Genomic DNA, 18422 nt, shown 5'->3' on the forward strand with positions numbered 1-18422 from the left:
TATTGGCATATAGTTGCTTGTAGTAATCTCTCATGATCGTTTGTATTTCTGCTGTGTCAGTTGTTACTTCTCCTTTTTCATTTCTAATTCTGTTGATGGGAGTCTTCTCCCTTTTTTTCTTGATGAGTCTGGCTAGTGGTTTATCAGTTTTGTTTATCTTCTCAAAGAATCAGCTTTTGGTTCTATTGATCTTTGTCATTGTTTCCTTCATTTCTTGTTCATTTATATCTGATCTGATCTTTATGATTTCTTTCCTTCTGCTAACTTTGGGGTTTTTTGGTCATATTTCTCTGATTGCTTTAGGTGTAAGGTTAGGTTCTTTATTTGAGATGTTTCTTGTTTCTTGAGGTAGTATTGTATTGCTATAAACTTCCCTCTTAGAACTGCTTTTGCTGCATCCCATAGGTTTTGGGTTATCGTGTTTTCATTGTCATTTGTTTCTAGGTATTTTTTGATTTCCTCTGAGTTCTTAAGTGATCTCTTGGTTATTAAGTAGTGTATTGTTTAGCCTCCATGTGTTTCTGTTTTTCACAGATTTTTTCCTGTAATTGATATCTAGTCTCATAGCGTTGTGGTCAGATTGGATACCTGATATGATTTCAATTTTCTTAAATTTACCAATGCTTGATTTGTGAACCAAGATATGATCTATCCTGAAGAATGTTCCATGATCACTTGAGAAGAAAGTGTGTTCTGTTGTTTTTGGATGGAATGTCCTACAAATATCAATTAAGTCCATCTTGTTTGATGTATCATTTAAAGCTTGTGTTTCCTTATTTATTTTCATTGTGGATGATCTCTCCATTGGTGAAAGTGGGGTGTTAAAGTCCCCTACTATGATTGTGTTACTGTCAGTTTCCCATTTTATGGTTGTTAGCATTTGCCTTATGTATTGATGTGTTCCTATGTTGGGTGCGTAAATGTGGACAATTGTTATATCTTCTTCTGGGATTGATCCCTTGATCATTATGTAGTGTCCTTCTGTGTCTCTTGTAATAGTCTTTATTTTAAAGTTTATCTTGTGTGATATGAGAATTGCTACTGCAGCTTTCTTTTGATTTCCATTTGCATGGAATAGCTTTTTCTATCTTCTCACTTTCAGTCTATATGTGTCCCTAGGTCTGAAGTGAGTCTCTTGTAGACAGCATATATACAGGTCTCATTTTTGTATCCATTCAGGCAGTGTATGTCTTTTGGTTGGAGCATTTAATCCATTTACATTTAAGGTAGTTATTGATATGTGTGTTCCTATTAACCATTTTTTTAATAGTTTTGGGTTTGTTATTGTAGGTGTTTTCCTTCTCTTGTGTTTTCTGCCTTGAGAAGTTCCTTTAGCATGTATTATAAAGCTGGTTTGGTGGTGCTGAATTCTCTTAGCTTTTGCTTGTCTGTAAAAGTTTTAATTTCTCCATTGAATCTGAATGAGATCCTTGCTGGGTAGAGTAATCTTGGTTGTGGGTTTTTCTCTTTCATCACTTTAAATATGTCTTGCCACTCTCTTCTGGCTTGCAGAGTTTCTGCTGAAAGATCAGCTGTTAACCTTATGGGTATTCTCTTGTATGTTATTTGTTGCTTTTCCCCTGCTTCTCTTAATATTTTTTCTTTATATTTAATTTTTGATAGTTTGATTAATATGTGTCTTGGCGTGTTTCTCCTTGGATTTATCCTGTATGGGACTCTCTATGATTTCTGGTCTTGATTATTTTCTTTCCCATATTAGGGAAGTTTTCAACTATAATCTCTTCAGATATTTCCTCAGTCCCTGTTTTTTTTCTCTTCTTCTTCTGGAACCCCTATAAGTCGAAGGTTGGTGCGTTTAATGTTTTCCCAGAGGTCTCTGAGAGTGTCCTCAATTCTTTTCATTCTTTTTTCTTTATTCTGCTCTGTAGTAGTTATTTCCACTATTCTGTCTTTCAGGTCACTTATCTGTTCTGCCTCAGTTATTCTGCTATCGATTCCTTCTAGAGGATTTTTTATTTCATTTATTGTGGTGTTCATCATTGTTTGTTTACTCTTTAGTTCTTCTAGGTCCTTGTTAAACGTTTCTCGTATTTTCTCCATTCTGTTTCCAAGTTTTTGGATCATCTTTACTATCAGTACTCTGAATCCTTTTTCAGGTAGACTGCCTATTTCCTCTTCATATGTTATGTCTGGTTGGTATTTACCTTGCTCCTTCATCTGCTGTGTGTTTCTCTGGTTTCGTCTGGTGGTGTGTTTTGGGGTGTCTGTGAACTTCTTATGATTTTAGGCAGCCTCTCTGCTAGTGGGTGGGGTTGTGTTCCTGTCTTGCTAGTTGTTTGGCGTAGGGTGTCCAGCAATGTACCTTGCTGGTCATTGAGTGCAGCTGGGTCTTAGCGTTGAGATGGAGATCTCTGGGATAGCTTTCACTGTTTGATATTACCTGGGGCTGGGAGGTCTCTGGTGGACCAATGTCCTGAACTCGGCTCTCCCACCTCCGCGGCACAGGCCTGACACCCCGCTGGAGCACCAAGACCCTGTCAGCCACACGGCTCAGAAGAAAAGGGAGAGAAAGAAAGAAAGAAACAACGAAAAATAAAATAAAGTTATTAAAATAAAAAATACGTTATTAAAGATAAAAAAATAATAAAGTAATAAAAAAAGAAAGAAAGAAGAGAGCAACCAAACAATAAAACAAATCCATCAATGATAACAAGCATTAAAAACTATATTAAAAAAAAAAAGGACAGACAGAACCCTAGGACAAATGGTAAAAGCGAAGGTATACAGACAAAATCACACAAAGAAGTATACACATAGACACTCACAAAGGGGAAAAGAGAAAAATATATATATAAAAAAAAAGAAAGGAAGAGAGCAAACAAATCAATAAACAAATCTACCAATGATAATAAGCTCTAAATAGTAAATTAAGGTAAACGTAAAACCAGTAACAAATTAGATGCAGAAAGCCAACCCCAAGTCTACAGTTGCTCCCAAAGTCCACCGCCTCAATTCTGGGATGATTCGTTGTCTATTCAGGTATTCCACAGATGCAGGGTACATCAAGTTGATTGTGGAGATTTAATCCGCTGCTCCTGAGGCTGCTGGGAGAGATTTCCCTTTCTCTTCTTTGTTCGCACAGCTCCCGGGGTTCAGCTTTGGATTTGGACCGCCCTCTGCGTGTAGGTCGCCTGAGGGCGTCTGTTCCTGCTTAGACAGGATGGGGTTAAAGGAGCAGCTGATAAGGGGGCTCTGGCTCACTCAGGCCGGGGGGCGGGAGGGGTACGGATGCAGGGCGAGCCTGTGGCGGCAGAGGCCAGCATGACGTTGCACCAGCCTGAGGTGCGCCGTGCGTTCTCCCGGGGAAGTTGTCCCTGGATCACGGGACGCTGGCAGTGGCAGGCTGCACCGGCTCCCGGGAGGGGAGGTGTGGATAGTGACCTGTGCTTGCACACAGGCTTCTGGGTGGCAGAAGCAGCAGCCTTAGCGTCCCATGCCCGTCTCTGGGGTCCGCGCTGATAGCCGTGGCTCGCGCCCGTCTCTGGAGCTCGTTTAGGCGGTGCTATGTATCCCCTCTCCTCGTGCACCCCGAAACAATGATCTCTTGCCTCTTAGGCAGGTCCATACTTCTTCCCGGACTCCCTCCCGGCTAGCTGTGGCGCACTAGCCCCCTTCAGGCTGTGTTCATGCAGTCAAACCCAGTCCTCTCTCTGGGATCTGACCTCTGACGCCCAAGCCTCAGCTCCCAGCCCTCACCCGCCCCAGCAGGTGAGCAGACAAGCCTCTCGGGCTGGTGAGGGCTGGTTGGCACCGATCCTCTGTGCGGGAATCTCTCCGCTTTGCCCTCTGCACCCCTGTTGCTGCGCTCTCCTCCGTGGCTCCGAAGCTTCCCCCCTCTGCCACCCGCAGTCTCCACCCGCGAAGGGGCTTCTAGTGTGTGGACACCTTTCCTCCTTCCCAGCTCCCTCCCACTGGTGCAGGTCCCGTCCCTATTCTTTTGTCTCTGTTTTTCCTTTTTTCTCTTGCCCGACCCAGGTACGTGGGGAGTTTCTTGCCTTTTGGGAGGTCTGAGGTCTTCTGCCAGCGTTCAGTAGGTGTTCTGTAGGAGTTGTTCCACATGTAGCTGTATTTCTGATATATTTGTGGGGAGGAAGGTGATTTCCACATCTTACTCCTCCACCATCTTGAAGCTGTCTCCTGTATTGCATTTTTAAAACTAAAAAATTCTGAAAGTTACCAATGCTGAGAGTTTTCACTGGGAGTTTGTGAACTTGAAATATCTTTGAAGGTGAGGTGAATATGTGACTTCAAATTATTGTGACCGCAAGATAGCCACATCCACTGTTTTTATTAAAATGGCCTTAGAGTATTAGCCCTTTATTCTAGAAAATAGTGGTTCCTTATATATTAACTCTGCACTATTTACCTGATCTTAAGCATTAAGCCTCCATGTTGATCTTCTACCAAATTTAGTTTGATGTGCAAGAGGCCTTAATTTGATACATTACACTCAGTCACATATTTCTTTACTTTCCCCTTGTATAATTTCTTGTATTTTGCAAATAGTATCACCATCTCTTTTTTCCCTTCGTATCCCAAATGTTTACGTGCCTTTCTTGTTCTTTGAAACTGTGGCTGCAGGTGTCATCTGCATGGGAGACCAGCTGTTTCTTTCTTTGGGCTGTGTATCTGATTTCTTTCTTTAAAGGAAGATTTGCACTTAACAGTGACAAGACAAATGACCGGATCCATCTTTACCTTCCTTAACCCATTCCACTCTCAGCTACCTTTTACTAGTTCTGTCTGCTCTTACTTATTTATTATGCTTTGTTGCTGAGCTTGTTCACTGTCACAAAGTATGCTCTGTCAGGAGCCTTCTGATGGGGGACTGCCCGTTTCTGTTGTTTGACTAAATTTCTGCTTCTGTGGGAGATGTTAGAACATCAAGTTAGGAATCTAAGAGGAACTTGATTGTTATTTCTCTGTGGCACCTGCTGAAATACTAGATCAGAAAGCAGATTTTAAATGTAAATACCATGTTTCATCACTTTGCAAATTAGATTACACTTCAGCTGCCTCCAGTTACTGTACATGTAAACTTCTCCAGGCTGACGTATGAGGTCTAATTCTTAAAACCCCAGCACTTAAAACTGACATTTGCAAGTACTCAGTATATGTTTGTTGCTTGAGAGACTACCTAAAGGTTAAAAGTCATCTGTGATTTTAACTGTGAAGTTTTCTTTAAAATATTTCCTATTAGACCATAGAGATGATTGAGAAAGAACAGAGGGAAGTGGAAAGACGACCAATCACAAAGATAACTCATAAAGGTGAGATAGAAATTGAGAGTGATGCTCCAATGAAGGAACAGGAAGCAGCCATGGAGATTCAGGTAAATGATGATAATAAAAATAGCATGTTTTATAGTGCTCAAAACATGAAGATTCAGAAAAGATTTATTTGCCCGTTTTTGATAGAAGGGAACATGTTTATACTTAACCATTTTCTTCTGTTAATGCTTACAGTAATATCAAACTGAGCCTTACTCACATTAAATGATTCACTTGAAATATAAAAATAAAGGGGGGCGGACTTCCCTGGTGGCACAGTGGTTAAGAATCTGCCTGCCAGTGCAGGGGACGTGGGTTTGAGCCCTGGTCCAGGAAGATCCCACATGCCACAGAGCAGCTAAGCCCGTGTGCCACAACTACTGAGCCTGCGCTCTGTAGCCTGCAAGCCACAACTACTGAAGCCCGTGCGCCTAGAGCCCGTGCTCCGCAACAAGAGAAGCCACTGCTTCTCTTGTTCTTAAAGTAGAAAAAAGAATTTTTTAAACGGTGTATTTATTAGAGTTGTCTATATTATTGGTTTAATGTTGTTTTGAGAATGTTTAAAGCATTGTTTCTCTGTACGTAGTGTGCAGACCACCTGCATCACAGGCCTCGAGATCTGTAGGTGCTTCTTAGATAGACTCTAGTCTGAGAGCAGGTGTGGTTTTTCTTACTTTCAAATATCAATGAGAAAATAATATGAGATCTTGTTAGAGGCCTTGAAGAATGAGAAATATTTGAGTTTTTGCTATGTTTTATGTCATAATTAATATCTAGCATTTATTTTTTAAAGAAATCGTGAAAAACAACCTATGAATGGAGCAGTTTCATTTTGGAAAAATATCAGTATGAAATATCAGATGATTTAAATAATTGAGGCCAAAGTTTTTCCGTTAACCTATTTTTACTCTCACTGTTGTTAGGAACCTACAGCTAATAAGTCAGTGGAGAAGACAGAAGGATCTGACAAACAGAAAGAAGAGATTGACTCCTTGTCTAAAGATACCACTAGTCAACACAGACAACATCTTTTTGATCTTAACTGCAAAATTTGCATAGGTAATTTGAAGTATTTCTTCCTAAATGTTGCTTTCATTTTGAAAGGGGAATACTTGTAAATTGTAATTTAAATAGGTTTTTGTTTTCCCAGTACTGGTGGTGAGTCAGATTGTGACTTAGTAGTAGTAGTGAAATCAATTTAGTAAGTAGTTCACTAACATTTCAAAAACAAACGAAAACAGAGAATAGAAAATATCACAGTGAATTGCACTGATAAAGATAAGTATGATTTTTGAGAGACTTTAGTTCCCGTTATTTATGTGTAACAAAAAACCCCACACATGCATACATACATGTATACACACACATGTGCACAGACACACAGGGGTATGTGGAGTGTGCGTGTATGTAAGTAATGGATCATGATATAAAATGTTACTTTACAGATTTTGATAAAAATTGCTGAAAACCTGCTTTGGTAGGCCATATTAAAGATTTTAGTCTTCTATCTAAGAGCAGTGGGTAGTGATTGAAGGGGTTTTAGCAGGGGAATGATATGATCAGATTGGAATTTTATGAAGATTTCTCTGACTTTGAGTAGAGATTATGGTGAAAGAAGCCAAGAGAAGAAGGAGTGAGGCTAGGTGGGAGGCGTTTGTACGCTAGTGCAAGAGGGAGATGAAGGTGCTTTTAATTAAAGGGAGGCTTTGAGATACTCAGCTAAGGTAATATTGACACATGTTGGAGACTGGATTTAGGGCATAAGAAATGGGAATGTGTTGAGCAAGAGTTTAAGTTTATATTCAGTTTATTGGTAAAGGTGGAGGATGAGAGTTTTTTAAAACTCTAGAGATGTAGCTCTCGATTTTTATTTTTTTACTGTGGTATGCTAAAGGACTGATACATACTTTGTTCAGTAAGCTGAAAATTTTTTCAGGTTAGTTAACATGCTGCCCTCCATCATTGTTTTAGAGACTAGGCAGCTTTCTTATAATAAAAATGACATATCTTCTCAAAATTGTGTGTTCACAGTTGGTACAATGGTAAAGACTTAAAGGGCAGGGTGTTTTTAGACATTGTTATCTCTGAAGAAAGCTATCCATGGTTTACTAGTATTTTTAGTATACTCATTAGGTTTTTTGTCTGGGAAAAATCTTAATTTTTTTTTTGTTAATTCTATTAATTTCTACTAATTTTGATGATTAAAATAATATTTATAATTAATATATTTAAAATTGTAATATTTCAATAAATTTAATGGTAGCACACAAAATATTTGTTAAATACTACTGGACTTGACCTATTTTCAGAAAGTTTGAATGAGTTTTCTTCTTGATTCTGTAGAGAAAATCAGTGTCATTTTCTAAACTTTACTAGAGGTTTTTCATGCTTAGTAACTAAGTAGCATTGTAGTATGCATATGTCATGGACTGCTGCTATATGTAACACGAAGCAGGGATACAGATTTGTTTTACTTAGTTCCCCATGTTACCTCTCAAGACTGTTGGAATGTGCTGTATAGTTTAGTTTAAAAAATGTTTGATAGGGAACCAGGAAGCCATTTTTAGGTTCTGGTTGTAATGTTTCCTTTTCAAAAGCTTGTCTGAGTTGTTTAACATTCTCTTTTTTTAATTTTTCACATCAGTAAAGGAGGTGTTCTAGAACTCATTGTGAGAAATGATGATAGTTACAAATTACGCCAGGAAATGTATGGTTATGCAACAGGGCAGTCAGGGAAACTGAATAACTTTAGAAGTGAAAATGGATGAAGTTACAGAAATTTCAGTTTACAAAAATGGTGTATTTTGGTGTTTTCTGGCTTCAGGTCGAATGGCACCTCCTGTAGATGATCTTTCTCCAAAAAAAGTGAAAGTTGTTGTTGGAGTATCTCGTAAACATTCAGACAATGAAGCAGAAAGTATAGCAGATGCTTTGTCCTCAACCTCAAATATTTTGGCCTCTGAATTCTTTGAAGAGGAGAAACAAGAGTCTCCGAAGTCAACATTGTCTTCTGCTCCACGGTAATTTTCTGTTAGTTATAATTTCTATTCTTTATAGCTCTTTGCCATATTATACCTGGAATTCTTCAAAAATTTTAGAAAAGTGACATGTTTCTTAAGAAAGAAACCTTTCTTTTGAGACAGTAACTGTAATTGAGATTTTTAAAAAGACTCTAAAAGTTAATTTAGAGATTTGAGTGTGTGGAGACTTGACTTTAAAACTCTCTTTAATTGCATTAGCTCCAAGAGGCAGGAGATAAGTCATTAAAGAAAAATTGCTTGCGTTTCTCTGGACCATATTAGTCCACAAGACAGCCTAGAAGAAAGACTTTGTAAAGACATGGCTATGTAAATATAAGTACATTAAAGTGAAAATATAAACTCTTTAATCATAGCTTTTACATATTTTGGTTTTCTTGACATGCTAAAATAGAAATGATTGATGAGTAAATAGAAAATGCATTTATTCATGAGCAGATCTTTAGGCTGAAAACTTCTTAATGTCATTTTTTAGTCCAGAGATGCCTGGAACTGTTGAAGTTGAGTCTACCTTCCTGGCTCGATTGAACTTCATCTGGAAAGGTTTTATCAACATGCCATCTGTAGCAAAATTTGTTACCAAAGCCTACCCAGTGTCTGGTTCCCCTGAGTACTTGACAGAGGTACTGTGAACTTCTCTACCCTTCTGTGCCTGGGTTGACATATATGTTTCTGAAGCCAAAAGGCAAAGAAACAACATAATAAAATAAAAATATTTAATTTTCATTCATGATAAAAATATTTATTGACAGTGATCCTTAAACCATTCAATTAATGGAATTATGAGTCCACGAATGGAGTTTTAGAACTGTAGAAAGTTGTGCTCTGAAAGTATTAAATCCACATGTCCTGTACTCTTTCCAAGATGTATTCTCTGTCAGAATTAAAGATTAATGAGAGTCTGCGTGGATATCTAAGTTTTTATTTAAATACAGACTTACGTAAAAGATGGACAAATTTATGGCCTTCAGTGTTAGCTTGTCAGGGAGAGTTTTTCATTGTTATCAAGTCTTATAATTCCCCTACTGCTTAAATTTCCCCAACTTCATGACTATGGTTCTTACCTGCCCATTTCTGTGAATATAGATACACACCCAGTTGACCCTTGAGCAACACAGTTTTGAACTGCGTGGTCCACTTACACATGGATTTCTTCAGTAGTGAAAACCACAGTACCACATGACCCGCAGTTGGTTGAATCCTCAGGTGTGGAACTGTGTATACGGAGGGGCAGCTGTAGGTTATACTCGGATTATCAGCTGCGCAGAGGCGGGGCACCCTTAATCAAACCCTATGTTGTTCAAGGGTCAGCTGTCTAGTTGAGACTCTCCAGTTAGCTGACAGTCCTAAGAGCAATGACCTTGGTTGCTGCAGTGGTGCCCTTGGTTGGTTTTATACCTGAGGGGATAGGAAGGGACTACTATGCAGTATTTATGGGAAACAAGCAGCTGTAGTATTATAGTATTATGAGTAGTGAGAAAGTACGATGTTTTCTGAACTCCTTTGAATAAAGTTTGTATTTCTCTGTGTTTATGCAGAAGGAAAATAAATCAGTATATGTGTACTGTGTTTTTGTTGAGATTATATTTTGCTATTATGTGCATATCTAACCTTTTCTGCATTCATTCTCAGTCTGCTGACCATAAAGGCAAACGTTTTTTAAAAAACGGTTTTCAGTATTTTATAACACGTAAATCACGTATGTGCCTGTTCTTTGTATTAGGAGGAAGTCAGTCTGCCTCAGTGTGATGTTGCGTATCTAATCTCCACCAGCTTATTTGTCTAGTTGTGTTTTTGATTAATAAACAACTTAATTATTTTACATATAGTTTGGTTGGCAAGTAATATTTTAGATACATTGATTTTATAAGAAAAAAATTCAGTGCTTTTCTTTTTGAACAAATCTGTTTAGAAATTTAGTCTTTGATCAGTCCATGGTGAAGATAACTCTTCTTTTAAATGGATAATTAAGTCCTAAACTACGGGACCCTTTTGATTTTAAACAAAACTATTATTTTCTGAGCCAGTTTCTGTGTGATTGCTTTCCAGAACTCCACCTCTGCTTTCTACTTATTTTTAGTTTGATTTGGACTAAAATCCCAAATAAAATAAAGCAATTAATCATTTAAATTTAATTGAATTTATATTCAATTCAATTCAATTAATTCAGTTCAATTGAATTCAATTCGATTAATTCGATTAATTATGTTTTTTATGATTTTTCTCTTTTCATAAAAAACAAATATACTGATTAAAGTTTCAAATATTCTTAATTGTACAGCTCTTGATTGATTTTATGTATAGTCATCTGTTCTCAGAAAGATTGTGCCTTTAAAAAAAAAATGAACCTTGCATTATTACAATGTTATTCTCTTCTGTGCAAAAATATACTCTATAATTAAGCTTGATAACTTCTGAAATCCAGCTGTTAGTGATAAAGGCATACCCCAACTCACTACCACCAAAAAAAACGGAGTGGGAGGTGGAAGGGGAAAAACAATGTCCCCTAATATTCTGAAATCTGTTGTACTCTTCCTGGATTATCAAACTGGGATGCTTGCACTGCTTCTTTTTCTTGGCCTCAGATTCTTTCTTAACTGTATTTTGGGCATCCATCTCAGTCATTTGGAGTTGACATTTGAGGTAAAGCCTAATTGCTCTTCCTGTACTTTCTTATGTTCTCTGATGCATTTTATAATCTTACTTACTTGTTTTTTTATCACTATTTCAAATTAGTCTTAGAGCTAAGTTTGTATGAGGTATAGACATTATAATAAATATAATCTGTATACATTGATCACTTTCATGTCGTTACCACAGGATCTACCAGATAGTATTCAAGTCGGTGGTAGAATATCACCTCAGACAGTTTGGGATTATGTGGAAAAAATTAAAGCCTCAGGAACCAAGGTGAGGAGAACTTTTTTCACTCTACTAATATGAGATAATATTTGAAAAGTAAACCACTGAGAGTTCTTGTGCAAGGTCCCCTGGGGAGGGAGCCAGTACAAGTACTAAATCTACATAATATGCCTGACAAAGCTGAACTATATAGCCATTTGCTAGAGCTCAAAGCCCAGCATTCCTTTCGTGGTATGCCCTCTCAGTAATTTCTGTCATTGTTTTGAAAGAAGTGTTTTAGAGTAAGTATTGAGATTCATCCTGGAATTTTGCCTTGCTTTGATTATAGACATTTGTTTTAGTTGGGGCATAGGCTAAGCTGTTGGGACAAAGAGACCCTAAAATATATTTATAGAATATAGTTGTTTAGGTAGGTCAGTAGTTCAGGGCTTTAGGTCGTTAGATTATTCAGGGATTAGGCTCCTCTGTCTTGTTATTTTGCTGTTTTCAAGACTGTTGTCCTTATCATTCAAGCAGGGTCAAAGCTGACTTACCAGCACCAAGTGGGAAAAAAAGAATGTCTGTCCAGTTGTTTTAAAAGCAAGACCTAGAACTTGCAGTTATCTTTTCACTTCCTCTAACTTCCATTGGCAAGAGCTTACTCATATACCTCATATGGCTACTAACGAGGCTGGGAAGTGTGATCTCTATTGGATGGCCATGTGCCCAACTAAAAGTTAAGGGTTCTCTTTGTAATAGGAGGAAATGAGGAGGATGGATACTGGGAGATAATTAGTAGCCTCTGTAGCAATATCTCTCTTTTTCTTTTCTCTCTATATCTTCTATCATTTCTTTAACTCAAAGAACATAACTACACAGGAATATTTAATCATTAGAAGGAATCATTTTTCCCTTCAAGGATGATAATACCCAGCATATTATAGACATTCAAAAAATAAACCTTGAATAAACGAACATTAATTTTTTATCTTTTATGATCAGAAGTCTTTAGTAAGATTAGTAATGATCCATAATGGATAATCTTCAGCTGAAAATAATATTTTTTCCAATATAGATTTTAGAATTTAAACTGATACTGTATTAGAATACAAATAAAACTTTGAAGCAGTGTAAAAAAAATTACTACATTTACTTGCTTTCACTTTCTCATGATAGTAAAAGTCATAGGAAAGTATTGGGAGGTATTACTCTTGGACGTTTTGGGAACGCTCTTGATCTGCCCCTCTGTACTGCACAGTGTGCTTCCATCTGGAGTTGTTGGCCCCAAAGGAGGACACTCTGGATGACAGACCTCTTAGAAGAGGTGGAGCCATAGTTCAGCTCATTCTGTGTCTTCTCTAGGATCTTGCATCAGTTTAGGCTTTGCAGTAGATCTGGCTCTCCCCATTTCATATTTCATGAAGAAGCATCTATTTTTCACACTACCAAATTAACACCAAATTGGGACTGTCTTTTCTATCTGAAACAAAGCCAAGAACCCAGAGGCAAGCAAATAAGTTCCTCAGTAAGCCAAATGCTTTTACAGAATTTATGGCTGTGTGTATTTGAGGTCTTTCACCCAGCCCCCTTTATTCCTAGATTCAGTCCCTCTAACTTGGATTATCCATGGATTTGTGCGTTTCTGTGTGTGTGTGTGTACGTGATGGGGCGCTGGTGGTGGCTGCTATTAATTTGCAGTGTGCTGAGAATATAGGCAGCCTTCTGTAGAAGTTACAACATTGGAAATAAGGACACAGTATAGATATCAGGAGACGTGGCTTTAAATATCTTCTCTGCCACTGACAGGTGTGTCACCTTGCACAAACTAATTACCTTGGGACTCAGTTTCTATGGGACAGTTTCAGATAAAACAAATCCACCAGTGGATCAGCCAGGATCTTTTCCTAAGAGTTGTTTCCTTTTAGTATTCATATCTGCATTTAAGTTGTAAGCCACGTTACTTGGTAACAGTCATAAAACTCAACAGATCATTACTAATTGAGAATGGTATTTAAAACCAGACTGTTGTTTAAGTTATTGTTTTAAACAACCATTTGTTATTTGCTTGAATAGGAAATTTGTGTGGTTCGCTTCACACCTGTGACTGAAGAAGATCAAATTTCTTACACTTTGCTGTTTGCATACTTCAGTAGCAGGAAGCGCTATGGAGTGGCCGCTAACAACATGAAGCAGGTTAAAGACATGTACCTAATCCCTCTGGGTGCCACGGATAAAATCCCACACCCTCTTGTGCCCTTTGATGGACCTGGTAGGTATTCGTTTAATAATAGAATATGAATGAAGTGAGGTGAGAGGCAGGTCCGGAGCAGGAAAGCTGACTCTGCTTTCCTTCTCGGGGCCCAGCCCTTTAGATCTGCCGTGACAGGGACGGGCACCCGTTGAGGAGGCTGTAATAAGCTAGATGCAGAATTTTACTCGTTATTGCAATGACTGACGATGACTGTTGATTTTGTACAGGCCTTGAGCTGCACAGACCTAATCTGCTGCTGGGCTTGATTATTCGGCAGAAGCTGAAACGGCAGCACAGTGCCAGTGCTAGCGCTGGTCACACAGCCGAGGCGCCTGAGAGTGCCCCAGTAGCATTGCCGCCTGATAAAAAAAGTAAGATAGAAGTTTCCACAGAGGAGGCCGCAGAAGAAGAAAATGACTTTTTTAATTCTTTTACAACTGTGTTGCACAAGCAAAGAAATAAGCCTCAGCAAACTCTTCAGGAAGACCTTCCAACGGTCATTGAACCTTTAGTGGAAGTCACCAAACAGGAGCCACCAAAACCTTTAAGATTCCTTCCTGGGGTCTTGATTGGCTGGGAAAATCAGCCTTCTACTCTGGAATTGGCAAATAAACCTCTTCCTGTGGATGATATCCTTCAGAGCCTTTTGGGCACTACTGGTCAAGCCTATGAACAAGCTCAGTCAGGGACAGAACAAGACACTCTTAAAGAAATTCCATTTATAAATGAGCAAGCCAACCTGAAAGCAGAGAAGATAGATACAGTGGAAGCAACTGATGGTGAAGCCAAGGAAGTGAAGGTTAAAGGAGATAAGCCTTCAGAGTCGGCAGGTGGTTCAGTAGGAGAAGAGGCATCCGGAATGGGGGCCTCTTCTGTTTCTGCTGGGCCTTTAACAAGTCTTAGTCTCAGAGGTAAACCACCAGATGTTTCTACAGAAGCATTCCTAACAAATTTATCGATGCAGTCAAAACAAGAGGAGACTGTGGAGAGTAAAGAGAGAGCGTTAAAAAGACAGCTGCTACAAGATCAAGAGAATAACTTGCAAGATAATTGGACTTCAAATACTAGTTCTCCCTGCAGGTCTAATGTAGGAAAAGGAAACATAGATGGTAATGTGAGTTGCAGTGAAAACCTTGCTGCTAATACGACACGGGCCCCCCAGTTTATCAACCTGAAAAGGGACCCTAGGCAAGCAGCAGGGCGAAGTCAGCAGGCGTCTGCTCCAGAAAACAGGGACGGAGATAGCTGCCGGAATGGAGAGAAGCAGCCCCCGCCTGGCCTGTCGCACAAGGAGCACTTAAGCGAACAAAGCAGTGTTGAGGAAAAGTTGCCTTCTGTAGAGAAAAACTCATGTATTCAGCAGAGTGATGATTCCGGGGTTGTACAGAACTCGCCATCAGTAGAAAACGTACACACTTCTCAAACGGAACAAGCAAAACCCTTACAGGAGGAGATTTTAATGCAGAATATTGAAACCGTGCACCCGTTTCGGAGAGGATCAGTAGCAGCCGCATCTCATTTTGAGGTTGGAAACACATGTCAATCTGAATTTCCTGCTAAAAGCATCAGCTTCACTTCCAGAAACACCAGCCCCAGAACAGGTGCAAACTTTTCACCCGTAAGGCCACAGCAGCCCAACCTTCAGCATCTCAAGTGTAGCCCGCCTGGATTTCCATTTCCAGGACCTCCGAATTTCCCCCCACAAAGCATGTTTGGATTTCCGCCACATTTGCCACCCCCGTTACTTCCCCCTCCAGGCTTTGGCTTTGCTCAGAATCCCATGGTTCCCTGGCCACCTGTTGTTCATCTGACAGGCCAACCGCAACGTATGATGGGTCCCCTTTCACAAGCGTCAAGGTATCTAGGCCCACAAAATTTTTACCAGATTAAAGACATTCGGAGGCCAGAAAGGCGCCATAGTGACCCTTGGGGTAGGCAAGACCAACAGCAACTGGATAGACCATTTAACAGGGGTAAAGGGGATCGTCAGAGATTTTATAGTGATTCACACCACCTGAAGAGAGAGCGCCATGAGAAGGAGTGGGAGCAGGAATCTGAAAGGCATAGGCGCAGAGACAGAGCCCAGGACAAGGACAGAGACAGGAAAAGCAGGGAGGAGGGGCATAAGGATAAAGAGAGGGCACGGCTGTCACACGGGGAGCGAGGAGCAGGCCGAGACAGCAGGAGTGTAGACAAGAAGGCAGACAAAGCTAAGGGTGAGGACCAGGAGAAGGACAAAGAGCGGGAGAAGGGCAAGCACAGAGAAGGAGAGAAGGACAGAGACAGGCACCACAAGGACAGGGACCACACTGACAGAGCCAAAAGCAAAAGGTAAAGCCGGCAGGCTGCTCCAGGGGCGCGTTGAAATAACTGCTAAGTGTTGTATCTTTAAACCTTTATATGATTGCCTGCTAGGATCGTGCCATCTTTTACGTTTTTAATATTGGTGGTTTGCAGAACAGTAAATTCTGTGTGTCGGTGCAGACTGCTCTGGGCCAGGGCTCACCGTCCCTTCTTCACACCAACTGCCCTAGTTATAGGAATTTAATATTTTTAAAAGTTTTACATTGCTGTATATTCAAAGATTTGTTTTATTAATATGCAATAAAGGCTTAGAAATTTTAGTTTTATTCCTTAATTGGTAAATATGGTTAATTATGGAATATATTTACTGCCTCTAGTGAATGTCCTTTATATAATGACTAATTTGAGAGTAACGTGTCCTCTGTAAGTTTGTTTTAAATTGCACTGTTTTTAAAGAAACTGTAGAGGAGCAACAAAAAGTCAAGCAACTTCGTAATTGGATTATATTAATCATTTAGTGGAGCAGTTTTTGACCAAGAATCAGAAACCCAAGGAGTACATTTATTGCTTTAGTCTGCACTCATTGAAGGCGTTTGTTACCGTACTACAGCTTTGTGGTAGTCCATTGTTTTCCTTTTCCTTTTTGGCTCTTCAGAAACTTGAATACTTAAGCTTGTACATGATCTTGTGTTTTGCTATCCTTTTTACTGTAAAATGTAAATATTTTAAGGGATATTTTGATTCTAAATATGATAAAAGAATTTCTCACCTATTTTGTGTGTGTGATTTGAAATTCAGTAGTAAAAGAATTTCTTCTTTGAGGCTTTAAATACCTTTAGACATTGTTCTTCTCTTACTCAGCCAAGAGCATATAGGCCAAGATGAGGAGAAAAACGATTTCTTTATCTTAGATTGTAGGCTATTGAGATAAATCGTGTAGTTCTGAAGAGGCTAGAATTTAAAACTACCACTGAAAAACTGTGCAGCTATAACCCACTTTGTAGGTATGTTTCTGAAAACTGGTACACCGTCAAAATTTGGTACACTGACTAATCATTGTAAGACCACAGAACTTTTGTTTAAGAGAAACGTGTTGTGAATCTTTCTGTAAAATGTGTAATTAACTGTAATTTGTTTGGGGGGTAAATAACTACAGTGTCGTATGCTCGTTTTTCTTGAAAGCACAGGGAGGCTATTGCTAATCTAAACCTAAATTTATTTACACCCTTAACTACATATACTTTATTGACTGCTATAATTTAAAGCAGTGGCTACCAGATGATACTAACACTTGAGACCAAAAGGAGGGAAAGAAAAACCAGTATTTTAACTTACCTGTATTAATGAAGAAAAATATACATGACTTCACAAAATTAAGAAGATAAAGTTTGTTTTCCTAAAAAGTCTACAGATTAGAGTTAAAAATGGGTTTTGAAACTGAATCAGCCTTGCTGTTTTTACTGGAGAGAAAATGAGTGGAAATTCAAAACCAAACCATTTTGTCTAACTTGCAGCAACTTGAGACCCCCCCTTTTTTTTTTGTCATCCATATCCTCTGAAATTTATCATCATATATGTTCTAAAACAGAGGACTTGTATTCAAATAAAGTTTTTTTTAAAATTTGCTCTACAGTTCTTTTGCAAGCTGACTTGTTAGAAAACGAGTCTGTCTGCCAACAAAAAAAACCGAAGGTCAGTCAGCTTTTGCACCATTATGAAGAAATTGTTCTCAAGGTTTTACCAAAAAAAGTCCCCAAACCAAAATAAAAATTAGCTCTTTTATTTCAAATACAGTAATCCCTTGGTATCCTTGGGGGACTGGTTCCAGGAACCCCCAACCTGTACCAAAATCCGCGGATGCTCAAGTCCCTTATATAAAAGGGCATAGTATTTGCATATAGCCTACGTACATCCTCTTGTATGCTTTAAGTCATCTCTAGATTACTTACAATTTTATAAACCTAATACAATGTAAATGCTATGTAAATAGTTGTAAATGTGATACAAATGCTATGTAAATAGTTGCCGGTGCATAGTAAATTCAAGTTTTGCTTTTTGGAACTTTCTGAAATTCTTTTCTCCTATCTGGTGGTTGAATTCAAGGATGTAGAACCCACAGATACGGAGGGTCAACTGTATGTATGTCAGTAGATCTGCTTTCACTGATCTATCTGGTCGAGGGGTTGATGAGACACCAGGTTTCTTTTGCAAGGTACAAGAAGAATGGATTAACCAACTGAAGAAAGCCTTTGAGTCAGTTTTTGATTACCTCTTAGCCAATAGTTTTTTATACATATTGTTGGGAAATTTAAAATTCTTTCTTCATATCTCGTAGAATCACGGTAGATCCCATACAGCCCTCTGTTAGTAATGACCACGTCTTCTGGTATTACAGGGCTGCTAAATGCTGGAACCAGGTCTCCTAACCCCTGGGACTGAAATATTGTGGAGAGTAGGTATGGACATATTGAGTATTTTGAGGCTTTTAACTTGTGAGGAAAGAAAGGGAAAAAGAGAAAAGTTCTCAAATGAGTAGTAGTAGCTCCAAAGCCATTCTCACTCTTTCAGTTTCACCTACCAACCATCCTTACACAAACTAGTAGTTATATGAAGTTCATCTTTTAGTTTCTCCTGTTTTAAGAAAAGCTTGCTCTTTAAAAACAGTTTGATGTTTTCAAAAATTTAGAACCATCTTAA

At 38.8% G+C, this 18422-nt stretch overlaps 1 protein-coding gene across 5 annotated transcripts in view; it reads left to right on the top strand.

Annotated features, from left to right (window-relative positions):
• Window positions 1-16497, top strand: part of PHF3 (PHD finger protein 3) — a 98638-nt gene extending 82141 nt beyond the window's left edge. For all 5 annotated transcript variants that reach the window (XM_061206897.1, XM_061206895.1, XM_061206894.1 and 2 more), the window contains 7 exons: window positions 5222-5353; window positions 6215-6350; window positions 8116-8311; window positions 8805-8952; window positions 11150-11239; window positions 13244-13439; window positions 13649-16497. In XM_061206897.1, the coding sequence (XP_061062880.1) occupies window positions 5222-5353; window positions 6215-6350; window positions 8116-8311; window positions 8805-8952; window positions 11150-11239; window positions 13244-13439; window positions 13649-15756 (3006 nt within the window). In that variant the 3' untranslated portion in view covers window positions 15757-16497. The remainder of the gene's footprint in view (window positions 1-5221; window positions 5354-6214; window positions 6351-8115; window positions 8312-8804; window positions 8953-11149; window positions 11240-13243; window positions 13440-13648) is intronic.
• The last annotated feature ends 1925 nt before the right edge of the window (window positions 16498-18422 follow it).

The sequence above is a fragment of the Eubalaena glacialis genome, chromosome 12, assembly GCF_028564815.1.
Source record: "Eubalaena glacialis isolate mEubGla1 chromosome 12, mEubGla1.1.hap2.+ XY, whole genome shotgun sequence".
Lineage (NCBI taxonomy): Eukaryota > Metazoa > Chordata > Mammalia > Artiodactyla > Balaenidae > Eubalaena > Eubalaena glacialis.